At 51.7% G+C, this 12916-nt stretch overlaps 1 protein-coding gene across 2 annotated transcripts; it reads left to right on the top strand.

The window, feature by feature from the left end:
- Positions 1-411: 411 nt before the first annotated feature.
- MKS1 (MKS transition zone complex subunit 1) lies at positions 412-12507 on the top strand. Of its 2 annotated transcripts, XM_040244237.1 has the most exons (18): positions 412-520; positions 1029-1138; positions 2361-2428; positions 2861-3016; positions 4068-4165; positions 4356-4484; positions 4742-4846; positions 5049-5157; positions 5671-5727; positions 7391-7433; positions 7691-7756; positions 9549-9619; positions 9961-10030; positions 10109-10216; positions 10883-11016; positions 11509-11591; positions 11675-11772; positions 11881-12507. In XM_040244237.1, the coding sequence occupies exons 1-18, from the start codon at positions 441-443 to the stop codon at positions 11970-11972; spliced, it is 1677 nt and encodes a 558-aa protein (XP_040100171.1). In that variant the 5' UTR covers positions 412-440; the 3' UTR covers positions 11973-12507. The 2 variants fall into 2 exon arrangements, with proteins under 2 accessions (XP_040100171.1, XP_040100170.1); XM_040244236.1 differs by lacking the exon at positions 412-520 and having other exon boundaries at positions 529-1138.
- Positions 12508-12916: the final 409 nt, after the last annotated feature.

Below are 12916 nucleotides of genomic sequence, written 5' to 3' on the forward strand. Positions count from 1 at the left end.
GGAAGAATGGGTGCATTCTGTGAGTCCCTGTTAACCGATTCTGAGGCCAAAGTGTCCCAGGATTCATTGTAAGACTGTGTGGTGTGGTGGGAAAAGTCGTAGCTGAGAACTCAGGACACTCGGATTTGGGGCCCACGACCATTTCTGTCCGAATCTACATAATGGGGGCCGACAGCGCTGCTTTAGTTTTCTCATTCGTCAAGCGCATCCAGCCCGGCCTTGGGTGTGAGCGAGGTTTGTTCGCACTAAAGACCGGTGGCAACCCCGCAGGACCACCCCAGCCGCGGTGGGCAGGGGCTCAGCCCGGGCGGGGCCCGCGATGGGCGGGGCTTCTGCCGCGCCGCCTAGGGAACCGGGTTCCAGGCTCCGGACTGCGTCTCAGTTGCCAGGGGAACCGGGTCGGTGAGCTTTCCGGCGCAGTCGTGCGCGGCGCAGCTGTCATGGCGGAGGCCGTCTGGAGCAGTGATACCGGAGAGGCCGTGTACCGCTCCCGGGACCCCGTGCGCAACCTCCGCCTCCGGTAGTCGCATCACCCCAGAGCCCCGTGCTTTCATGCTCTCAGATGATTGGAGCCTGAATTACACTTCTCCTTTGCTGGGGCCCTCATTTCCTTTTGCAGTACTGACCGCTGTCACCCCGGTCTCCTCGCGTTTCCCTCGCTACCTGGAACCCTCTTCACTCGCAACTTCCTAGACTCACCCTTTCAGGACCCTGCTGCTGCTGCTGCTGCTACGTCCCTTCAGTCGTGTCCGACTCTGTGCTACCCCGTAGACGGCAGCCCACCAGGCTCCCCCGTCCCTGGGATTCTCCGCCCCCCAAATTCCTCAGAGCCCTATGTCTCCAATACACTCTCGCATCCTCTCCTCCCTGGGGCCCCATGCCCCCCGCCCTCTCCTCTGTTGCCTGCATCCCGCCGCATCTCCTGGTAGCCATAATCTCTTCAGTGTTTTGTTCCCCATCCTTGCTGTGTGTTCGTCTCCTGCTTGTGTATCTTGTAACAGTATTTTGGGCTTCTCTTTTCCTGGCAGAGTCCACCTGCAAAGAATCACATCAAGCAACTACCTCCATTGCCAGCCTGCTGCCCAGCTGGGGAAGGATCTCATAGACTTGGCCACTTTTAGGCCTCACCCAATGGCCAGTGGGTGTATGGTGGTGATGCAGCCCCTTGGGGATCTGGGGAAGGGCCTAGGGCAGAGGTTACTTCTTAAGACAGAGTAGACCAGGTCTATAGGCTGAGGTGTAGAGAGGTTGGGTTTCTTGTCCAAGGTCACCAGGCTACTAACTGTTGAAGTCAGAATTTGATCCCAGGCAGTTTTAACTACTACATTATGTTGTGTGAAAATTGAATTCAAGAAATGATTCCTATCATCAAGAAGCTGATCTGAACTGTGGTCAAATGTAGTGAAATAGCAAATACCATGCTTTGGGTATATTATAAATTTGCCTCTAAACCCAAATGTCATTTCTGACTTTTTTTTTTTTTCTGAGAAAATATCACTCCAAACTTGAAACTTAGAATATAAACACTTTTTAGAAACAAGTTAAACATTTGGGTCTGCATGGGAAATGCACTTTTTTTTTTTTTTTTTACCTTGCTGTGTGGCATGTGGGATCTTAGTTTTCCCTGTAGGGATGGAACCCATGCTCCCTGCAATGCAACCATGGGACTACCAGGGAAGTCCCAGCAAATGTACGTATTAGTATTATCTGTGTTCTAGCCTTTTTCTTTCTCTGAGAAACCAGAAAACTGAGAAAGAGAAGACAGCGTGTTTGTGTTAGGTCACTAGTCTCTTTGCTTTTGTTGTTTCTGTTCAGAAATATTTCTGGGTAAAAGTGTGAGCTGGTGGGTTTTGAAGCATATATCTTTGGAAAAGGCATACTCATCTAGGAGTGTACATACTAGATTTGGTTCTTTAAAAAAAAATCTGTTATATGTCTTTCCTTTTCTGTCTTAATACTTGGCCTCTTAAGGTTACAGTGTTTGTGATTCTAGATTTATGGCTTCAGAAATATTGAAGATAAAAATGCCATGGTTCATAGCAAATGTAGACAATTGGGATTGAGAAAGAGCTGTTCAGCCTATATCTAAATTTCAGCTCTTGACTCTGAATTAGATTAAATAATTCCTGGAGGACGTAATTTCTTTTATTAAAGTTAGAGGGGTGATTAAAACTTAATGGGTCTTAACCTTGGCTTCTGCACATATCTACCATCTCTCTAGAGTGAGTACATCATGATCAGTGAACTCCAACTGGTTTTGTGGCAAATATAAGAGCACAGACTTTGGTTATAACCAACCAGAGAGCAAGAAGTGGTGCTAGTTGGGCTCAAACATTTGACTCACTCTGTTTTCTTTGGAGGTGGACACCGCCCAGAGGAAGAAGAAGAGGAGGCTGTGATTGGGTGGCAAGAGAAGCTCTTCAGCCAGGTGGGCTAGCGTCCCTGTCTGCTCCGTCTCCCTGCACCCAGCCCACGTCCACCTGCCTGGTCGCAGGGAAAGGTTCCTGATACATAATCGCCAAACTGACTTCTAGAAAGGTTACAAAGCTTCCCACTGGTGTGTGTACGGGATCAGTGTAATGCAGTGCCTGCCACTAGCCAGTTTTATGATCTTGAGTAACATGCTTTTTACCTCTGGGCCACATACCAAAACAGCAGAATCACTGTCTTGGTATGTCAATTCTATAACAGCAGAATTGAGTTAGACTGTCGCTCTGGTTCCTTGTAGCTCTAACCTTCATTGGCTTTTCTGTCCTCCATCAGTTTAGATAAAACATCATGACAAATGGTATTTGACCAAACAATTGTAGTGACAAAATTAAAATACTCTCCGTGGAACTCTGTTTCTTTGTGACCACAGTTTGAAGTAGATCTGTACCAAAATGAAGCAGCCTGTCAGAGCCCTTTGGATCATCAGTACCATCAAGAGATTCTGAAGCTGGAAGATTCAGGTGGCAGGAAGAACCGACGGATCTTTACCTACACTGACTCTGATAGATACACCAATTTGGAGGAGGTACCATTCTTCCCCAAGTAGACAGACTCAGAGAGACTTACCTATGCTCTGTAGCTCCCTTCACCTTGGTTTCCCCTGGCTTTCTGGCCTCGTGTTTTAACTCAGAAGCATGTTAAGTGAGCCTGTCGAGGAATTTCTGTGTGTTTCTGGCAGCCAGGCTGGAGTCGGTAGGTGGGCACAGCCTGTGGGTGATGTGGTTGCTCCCCGCTGCCCGATCTGCTGGAGGGACTGGGGAGCCGGCAATGTCTCTCATGCTAGGCTTGCAGACTGCACACTGCGGGGAGCAGCCACTAGGTTTGATTTCCCCCGTGTATCATGAGATCAGACAGGTGGATGGAGTCTAGAACCATCTAGATTGAATTCATCATGGGATTCAGCCAAAACTGAACATGTAGATCTGAAGAGGAATTCCGTACTGTATAGGGAATGGCTTATGTCCTCAGTGTGCCGATGACAGTGTACCCTTGTGGCCTCATTTTAGATTTTCTTCAGTCACTCTATGATATGTTCTATCTTCTCAGTGAGATTCTAAACTCCTTGAAGGAGGGGAGAGCCTATATTTGCTGATTTTTGTCTATGAGCCTGTAGATTTCTAAGCCAGGGGTTGAGTGAATGTTTTTGAACGTTTGGGTTGGTAGCATGTAAAATTGAGGTTGTCTGTTTTGGTGAAGAAAGGAAAATTACAGTTAGTGTTCAGTTACCTGCGGGAGCATTTTTCACGGAATACTTGTGTTACATTTGGCGTCTTCCAACCACCTAGTGATGTCAGCATCTACTGGGTCAACTCACCCAACTCTGTTGGTACGGGCTTACAGACTGCAGACTCATTTCTCAAGAGTAATGTGCTGCTACAACCTTAGGACAAATCAGGGCTTGGTTGGGCTCTTCTCTGAGCTGTTTGTGCCACTGCGCCCTCCATCAGTGTGTGCTGTTGTGAGGTGGCTGCGCTCCTAAGGTCCTGTGAGGTTTCAGAAGGAGGATTCCCCTCCAGGTGCTTGGCCCCACGTGGCCCTGAGCAGCTGGCTTATACCAAGCTGCTCTGTTTTCCCAGCACTGTCAGAAAATGACCACCGCAGCCAGTGAAATGCCGTCCTTCTTGGTCGAGCGAATGGCAAATGTCAGGCGGCGACGGCAGGACAGGCGAGGGATGTGAGTACAAGTGTGTACGGGGCTGGGGAGGTCCCTGTGTTCTTTCTGTGCCTGTGTTCTTGGTGTGCTCCCCGACGTGAGTGTCCCACTCTGCAGTGGAGTGCTCCCCTGTACTCCTCCTGGGTGTGCTCCCTTGCGTTCTTCCTTCAGGGGGTGCCAGGGAAGTGACCCTTCCTGTGGTGTCTCCCAGGGAAGGTGGCATTCTTAAGTCACGAATCGTCACTTGGGAGCCCTCAGAAGAATTCATCAAGAACAACCATGTCATCAACACCGCTCTCCAGACCATGTACATCATGGCAGACCTGGGGCCCTATGGAAAGTGAGTGAAGCTTCTCACTGCCCAACTCAGACCTTCATCCTCTTCTGTCACTAACCATCACCCTCCTGTTACGGTCATCCCAGGTATATGGGAGGGAGGGATTTTGTTTTCTTCTTTTTCTTTGGAAGGAAATGTTTTACTCTGACTGTTCTCATCCCAGCTTCTGTCTTCTCCCTTGATGGGAACTGAATACCTCGTCCTCTTTCCCGGAAATGGGGCCAGCAATCTTGAACTCTGGTGTTACCCCTGGTTTCTAGGCTTGGCTATAAGAAGCATGAACATGTCCTCTGTACTCTGAAGGTGGACAGCAATGGAGTGATCACAGTAAAACCTGACTTCACTGGCTCCAAAGGACCCTACAGGTGAGAAGAGGAAGAAGAGGCGGTGGAGACTAGCATTCCTTTCCTGGGCTTCGCTTCTTGCCTCGAGTTGAGGAAGTTCTCAGAAAGCCCTTCGTCTCTCCTAACGTTTAAACTCCTAGCCGCCAGTTTGTCCCTGGGTTGGCCCTGGAGGGCCTCAGCTCCTGTTTTCCCAGTGAGTCCCTGTGTGGCTTTGACCTTACAGAATCGAGACAGAGGGAGACAAGCAGGAGCTGTGGAAGTATACGATCGACAACGTGTCTTCCCTCGCCCAGCCTGAGGAGGAGGAGCGAGAACAGCGTGTATTCAAGGACGTGAGTGCTGATTCACCTGAGAACCGAGAGCTGGGAGCTGAGGCCGCGCCCAAGGGTGGGTCAGCAGCAGCCGGTCTTGCTCTTGATGGCCTCTCCTGACTTGGGAAGCCCTTCTAACCTATCAGACACGAGGCTTTGAGCCTGTTATCAGATCATTATGCTAATGACGATCTATCTGAGCATGGCCTGTGCTCTGTGCTAGGGCCTTCACATGCCTAATTTCATTTAGAATGCACCACAGCCCTTCTAGGGAATGCTTATTTTATGACCATTTTATAAGTGAGGCAATGGAGATCAAGAAGCTATGCAGTCTGCCCCAGGTCGCAGCGGCGTGGGAGCCAGTAGACTCCAGAGCCTCTGTGCTTTGCTGTCGGATGTCGGCGGCAGGAGTGCTCAGGCACCCGGCTCTCTGTGGAGTTTCCCATTCCAGCTGCGTTTCTCCCTACCGTTCAGACCTGAACCCTGGTCTGCCTGGGACTGCATCTTGAGTCTCGGTGTGGTTTGTTTCCTCAGCTCTATGGCCGGCACAAGGAGTATCTCAACAGCCTCGTGGGCACTGACTTTGAGATGGTGAGTAACCCAGCTTCCCGCACCACCATAAGAGCGCTGACTCTAGTTGAGTGATGGTCCTCTCTTCAAGGTCCCCAAGACACTTAAGTGTAAAAAGAAAGTAGAAAATAACATGAGTATAGTCCTTGCTGTCTTTTTGAAGCATTGCATGTTGATGTAGAACTGTCGATGCGTGGGAAGAGGTCTCAAAGGGCACACACCTTCTGGGGGCTTTCTCTGGGAAGGGGATGGAGCTGGGAGACAGTAGGTGGCTATTGAGGGCTGAGAGGGATATATCAGGAATGTTTCCTTTTTATTTGCGGGGGGCACTCCGCAGAAAGAGAGAGGCAGTGGAACTTCTCTCAGCAAAGCCACTCGGCGAGCAACAGACAATCAAACGCGACAGGGGTTCCGTCTGGGCAGTTCCACTTTATTGCCACAAACTCTTGGTTTATATAGACAAGTAGGGGGTTTTGGGAGGGACTTTCCATAGTTGCACCAATCACGTTAAAGGTCAAGTCGTCATGTGCCATAGTTGCACCAATCACGTTAAAGGTCAAATTGTAATATGTCATAGTTGCACCAATCACGTTAAGGGTCAAGTCGTCATGCACTTCATTGTAACAGGAGTCTATGGTGATCACGCACTGTCCACGTGCACGGAAATCAAGAGAGCCAATCAAAAACTTTAACATAGACCACGCCCCTATCTCTTCCGCCAGATGCCATCTTAGTTTCCGACAGCAAAAGCTAGCCCTTTTTTTAAGGTTTCCCACTTAGGGCCACACATTTATTCTCTAAACTTAGGTAGGTTTGAATTTTTATCAGTGGTGGTGCATTCATGTATTATTTTATAATTTTATTGTTGCTGTTGACTCGCTCAGTCGTGTCCGACTCTTTGTGACCCCGTGGACTGCGGCATGCCAGGCTTCCCTGTCCTCCACTGTCTCCTGGAGTTTGCTCAGATTCATGTCCACTGAGTTAGTGATGCTATCTAACCATTAATTTTTTTTTGTAAATAAGTATAAAGATGAAAAATGTCTTCCTCACTCTTAATGTAGATGTTTTTCCTACATGCCCCATAAAGGAGGGAGGCATCTCATTTCTGTTCGTCAGATAGTTTGGCTGAGAAAACAGTTTAAGTCCATAATCCCGTGCTCCTATTCTTTGTCTTCTCTTATTCCAGGAGTTCCATTTCTAGATAGAAATGGAGATAGAGTTAGCTGGTGGTCCCCCTCTCTGTAAAAAATTAGCTTTCACTATTTTTATATTGTATTAGCAAGAGATGTTCAGTGTTAAAAAGTTAGCTAAGATAGAGACACAAATAATTTAAAAGGAAACTGCCTAGCTTCTTGGCCTCAGCCCCCAGAGGGAGCAGAGTCTCCGGCCTCTTGCTGTAGGGCAGTGGCAGCTGTGCCTGCTTTTCTTGACCATTCTCATAAGGTCCCCACACTCCGTTGCCCCTTCTACCATTTAAATTAGGTGCTTTCCCCCTACGTTATGCATTTGAGAAATGAAGGAAACACATCTGTGGAGAAATGGCAGGTGGGGAGGAAGCATGGGTAGTGAACTTGCCAGAATCGGACGTCTCATGTCAGGTCCTGTGGGGGTTTACGGACAGGCTGGAGGAGAGGTGTCACTTCCCTCAGACCTCCTGACCGGTCCCCACTTCTCTCTACCCCAGGCTGTACCAGGTGCCCTCCGGCTGTTTGTGAATGGAGAGGTGGGTAAGTGTCTCACCAGACAGAGGTCCCCTGAGGCTTGGCAGGTGCCAGAGAGAACAGTGTGGCATAGTCCGCCGCACCCCAGCAGTGGCCTTGGGTTGTCCGTAGTGCTCAGGAGACTCAGGCGTGAGTCTTTCCTGGAAACACAGAGTTCCCGGCCCTTGGGGAGCCTTGCTTCCACAAGTGGGTAGGTCCTGCAGGACTGGTCAGGCGTTAGGGGTGAGAGGGCAATAAACTGAAACCATTTCCTGTTTTCTTAGTTTCAGCCCAAGGCTATGAGTATGACAACCTCTACGTCCATTTCTTTGTGGAATTGCCAACTTCTAGTAAGTAGTATTCACAGGTCTCTCTTTTTACCCCTTCTGACAGTTTTCCAGAAGCATTCGGTCAGGTTTCCTTCCCCACTCCTCCACTGAAATTGTTACCGTTCTTTTCAAGGTCATAGGTCACTTCCAAGATGTGGAATCCTGTGGGGACGTGTCTGCCTTTGCCCTCCTTGGTCTCCCGGTTGCTACAGCTCACTTTCCTCACTGCCCCTCTCCTCTTCCCTTTGGGCTCCGTGCTCCTCTCTGCTCTCTTGTTGGTGGCTCAGCAGCCTCCTTGGCTATTTCCTTATCTGCTGTTGACCTAAAACTATTAGAACATCCAAGGCTGGGCCTGGCCTTCTGTTACCGTCTCTCCACAGTCTTTCTAGGTGGCCTCATCCTTCCTGTGGCTTCAGTACTGTGTGCGTCTCAGACGCCCAGACTTCTCTCTCTAGTCTTAGCTTCCCCCTGAATTCCAGACTCACGCTCACTTACCTGTTTGTTCTTTCTGCTTAATGTGACCGAAAGCATCCTTGATTCCTCCTCTTACGCAAACCTGCCATCACGGTCTTCTCCATCTTAGCAGAACCACAGTGTCATCTCCTTGGATTCTAATACCAGGAATATAAGAGACATCCTTGATTCCCCACTTCCTCTAGCTCCCTACCACCATTCATGCCATCAGGAATTCCTATCAGGTCTGCTTCCCAAAGATGTCCCGAATTACCTGTTCTCTTGAGGACCCTGGACCAAACCACCATCATCTCTTACTTAGGCCAAAGCATGAAGTTTCCAGTTTATCCTCTTGCTTCCTGTCTTGCTCTTATGCTTCTTTTCTTTTTTTAAATAATTTTTATTTATTTGTGTATTTTTAGCTGTGCTGGGTCTTCACTGCTGCAGGGGCTCCTCTCTGGTTGTGGTGCTCGGGCTTCTCACGGCAGTGGCTTCTCCTGTTGCAGAGCATGGGCTCTCGGGCATGAGGCTTCAGCAGCCGCGGCTCCCGGGCTCTGGAGCACAGGCTCCGGAGTTCTGGTGCATGGGCTTAGTCTCTCCTCGGGTTGTGGGAATCTTCCCGGACCAGGGACCGAACCTGTGTCTCCTGCATTGGCAGGTGGATTCTTTATCATTGAGTCACCAGGGAAGCCCCCTCTTACGTTTCATTTGCCACACACACCGCAGCCTAACCGAGCCTTCAAAATGTAAACCAGCTGTGTCTCTCTTCAACTTAAAGACCCCACAGCTTCCCTTCCCACTTTGAGCACAGTCCAGACCCCATTCCCTGAAAGAGCTGGCCCCAGCCTGTCTCTCCCTTATAACATTCCAGTCATGCTTCCTGTTCCTCAACAGGCCAAGTTCATTCCCACTTGAGGGCCTTTTCAGGACCATTTCCTCTGTCCGAAACCTCTTGAATCCCATCTTTGCACGACTGGTTCTGCTTCAGTTTAGGTCTCAGCCTAAGTGCCACCTCCAAGGGTCCCTCAGCATCCCTAGATGGGCCTCCAGGCCTCTCAGTCTCTTCACGCTGTTTTATATTTAGCTTGTATCACTCCCTGATGGTCTGTTGTTGGTTGGCTTTGCGTGCCCCCTCCCACCGCCAGCTGGAAGGCTAGCCCCCTGGGAGACAGGAAGCTTTTCTGTCCGGTCACTGCAGTGTCCCCAGGGGCCAGTCACAGCACACAATGGGCCCAGTGAACGTGGCGTGAGTGATGAATCATGTGCCTGAGTGGCTGCAGGTAGAGAGGAGCTTTGTGTTTCTCTCAGCTGCTCGCCTTCCTCCCAGGTGGACTTACTCTGTGTGGTCTTCGGCTTTTAGACTGGTCAAGCCCCGCGTTCCAGCAGCTCTCAGGAGTAACGCAGACCTGTGCCGCCAAGTCCCGAGGGATGGTATGGCAACAAGAGGGGCACCTGGAGGGAGCAGGCTCCCGGCATGACACCCAAAGATGGTCGGGCTAACAGTGTGGGGAGGAGTCCAGAGCTGGGTCTGGCGCTTTGCTGTGGGCCCTGCAGGGCCGCCTGGTCCCAGGGTTCTCTGCCTTTTTGAGAATGGCAGCAGCTTGCGTCTGGGTGTCTCTTCCCCTCTTAGCCTCTCATTTCCTGTGTGGAGTGATAGTTTTTCCTTTTCCATTGGGACCGTGACCTTGTCACTGGCCACAGGAAAAATGAGTGCCAAGTGAGGCCTTGCCACTCTGTGGCAACAAGTATAAAACAGCAGCCCTCCTGTTTAGGATAACGTGGCCTACTTCTCCTACCCTTTCACGTTCGAGGCCTCCTTCCTCCACGAGGACGAGTCTGTCGGTGAGTGGCCCAGCCGGTCCTCGGCCCTGGGGCTCCTGTGGGGGCCTCCCAGGACCTGGCCGCTTCTCCCCTCCGCAGATGCGCTCCCAGAGTGGCCCGTGCTCTACTGCGAGGTCCTCTCGCTGGACTTCTGGCAGCGGTACCGCGTGGAAGGCTACGGGGCGGTGGTGCTGCCCGCCACCCCAGGTGACCTCTCGTCCCTGTCCTGCATGCAGCCCTCCTGCCCGTGCTCCTAGATGCAAGGCTGATGCTTCCGAGGACTCGACCACTTCCTGGGAGAAGCGGGGATGGCTGGGACTAGAAGCACTTAACTTGCAAGATGCTGTGCTCCTTTTGAGGGCATTTTCTGTCTCTGTTAGAGATAGCTGAGCAGCTCTGGACTCTGATTCCAGCTCCTCTGATTTGACCTGCAGCCTTGGGGGAGCAGTCTATGTCAAGATGGGCTCTGAACAGATATGTACTGAGTGGATCACCATTCTTTTAGAAATAATGGCCACTGTCTTCTCTTGTGTGCCAGGCAGTGTGCTGAGTGCTTCTCGTTTAATTCTTCCCACTACTCTTTGAGGCATAGGTTGTTGGTATTATTTCCGTTTTACTAGATGAGGAGAATAGGGCTCAGAGAGGCTGAGAAACTTGCGCCAGCGCCCAGGTAGTAACTGGCAGAGCTAAGATCTGAGCTTCTGTCTGATTGATTCCCACGTGGGTCCCCTAAACCTCCGTGGTGACCTTCACCAGAGGTCAGGCCATCCCCAGACCAGGTGTTTTAGTGGTGGCAAGGCCGGTGTCACTGCTGGGGAGTCTGTGAGGAACCGCAGGCCCTTTCCAGCCTTGGCTGCATCCTCTTCTGCCCAGGCTCTCACACCCTGACGGTCTCCACCTGGAGGCCCCTGGAGCTCAGCCCAGTGGCTGAACTGCGCAGGTTTTTCATTGGTGGCTCTCTGGAACTGGAGGACCTCTCCTACGTGTGGATACCAGGAACCTTCAAGGTGACTTTTGTCTCTGGATAGATTTCACCCTGGGAAGTTATGTCCCTGTCTTCTGGGAAAGGTGCAGTCTGGGTTAAGGCCCCTTAATCGTTCATTGCTTCATCAGCACTTAGTTTCTTCCTTTCTGTGGCCCCAGTGGGAAATCTCAGCCACATCTTGAAGCACATACAGACGTCACTGGAGAGCTCTGAGAAGTAGGACACTTAGAGGTTTCCCCTAATCCCCATCAGAGTAACCGGCTCCTTCCCCTAGCCCATCCCTGAGACCTCAGGAAGCAGAGGGTCAGCCGACTTCTTAGAAGACTGCTGATTCTCAAATGAGGCTGGCCTGTTCCCTGATTGACATTCGGGAGGTGATGGCATTTGGGTGTTGGGATGAACTTTCCCCAACAGACCTGTTCTCCCCAAGAATGGGAATAAGAATGGGAGTGAGGCCAGCATGGTGCCTGAGGTCTAGAAACCAACCGAAGCCTGACACTAACCGGATCCACAGGGGGAGCGTCTGAGCCGCTTCGGACTCCGCACCGAGACCACAGGCAGCGTCACCTTCCGCCTGCACTGTCTGCAGCAGTCCCGGTGAGTAGCCCCGGCCCTCTGCCTCAGGGCTCCTGGTCCCCAGGGCTGCAGAGCAGCCGGTCAGGTGGCTGGCTCCCCCACAGGGCCTTCATGGAGTCAAGTTCCCTCCGGAAGAGGATGCGGAGTGTGTTGGACCGTCTGGAGGGATTCAGCCAGCAGAGTTCCATTCACAATGTGCTGGGTAGGCTTCCCCCTCCACCCAAGTCCAGCCACCCCCCCCTCCCAACATCCACGTGGGCCCCATCACCCCCACACCGTGCTCCTGACTCCGTGTCTGCTTCCCTCACAGAGGCCTTCCGGCGAGCCCGGCGCCGTATGCAGGAGGCCCGAGAAAGCCTCCCCCAGGACCTTGTGAGTCCCTCGGAAACCTCGGTCTTCTAGCTCGCTATAGCCCTGGCCTCTATGATGAGTGATACCCACCACAGCCCGGGCCCTGCCACCTCTTCCTCTTTCTGGTTAGAGACCCCACTGACACTGAGAACCAGAAGAGCTGAGAACCCTGACCCCCCACCTGCTCTTCAGCTGCCAAATGCTCACAGGTGGTCCCCTCTTGATATGTCAGCCCCTGCATGTGCCCCTCACTGGAGGACAGGTGTTTTGGGGTTGAGACCTGTTTGGGGGTAAGGCCAGAGTCACTTCTGTCCTCGGCACCACCTGCGCTCTGGCCTGTCTCTGGGTCTCGGGGCAGAGCACAGCGGTCCGTCCTGCTCTGCACCTGCTGCACACGTGGGGGCCCGAGAGAGAAGGCAGGTGAGGGAGGTCTTCCATCCCCAGCCCAGGAGCCCAGCCTCCTCTTCCTGCCGGGGGCTGGCTGCCGGAGCAAATGAAGGCTGAAGGCAGTGTCCAGTCCTTTCTGCTAGCTGGCTAGTGGCTTTTACTGTGTTTTTTGTACATAAAAAGGTTTTCTACCATCTGACGTTCCATCGGCTTGTTTTCTGCTCAAGTCTTTGGCATGGCCAAGGTATTCTCCTTAATGTCAGGGCCCCTAACACTGCCGCCCTTCCCTGCCTTTTCCTACTCCAGAGGTTCTTTGGATTCTCCAAACTCACCCCCCAGGAGGGTCTTCAAGGTTAGTACCGGCTGTGTCTTAGCAGCGTTCCTCTGAAACATCTGGAGTGAAGTACACGACAGGTTCCACGCCGTCCCATCCCCAGTCCAAAGCAGAAACAGCTTCTGCCCTCAGCAGTGCTTTCTTGGGAGAAGCAGCGAGTGCTGCCAACCCTGCAGGCTTCAGAGGGAGGAAGACCGTGGGGTGGCTGGAAGCTGGGTCTCTGGCCTCCTATTTCTGGGCAGGGGTCAGGAACAGGCTGGGAAGTGGACGAAAG

Source organism: Oryx dammah, unplaced genomic scaffold (assembly GCF_014754425.2).
Source record: "Oryx dammah isolate SB20612 unplaced genomic scaffold, SCBI_Odam_1.1 HiC_scaffold_8, whole genome shotgun sequence".
Lineage (NCBI taxonomy): Eukaryota > Metazoa > Chordata > Mammalia > Artiodactyla > Bovidae > Oryx > Oryx dammah.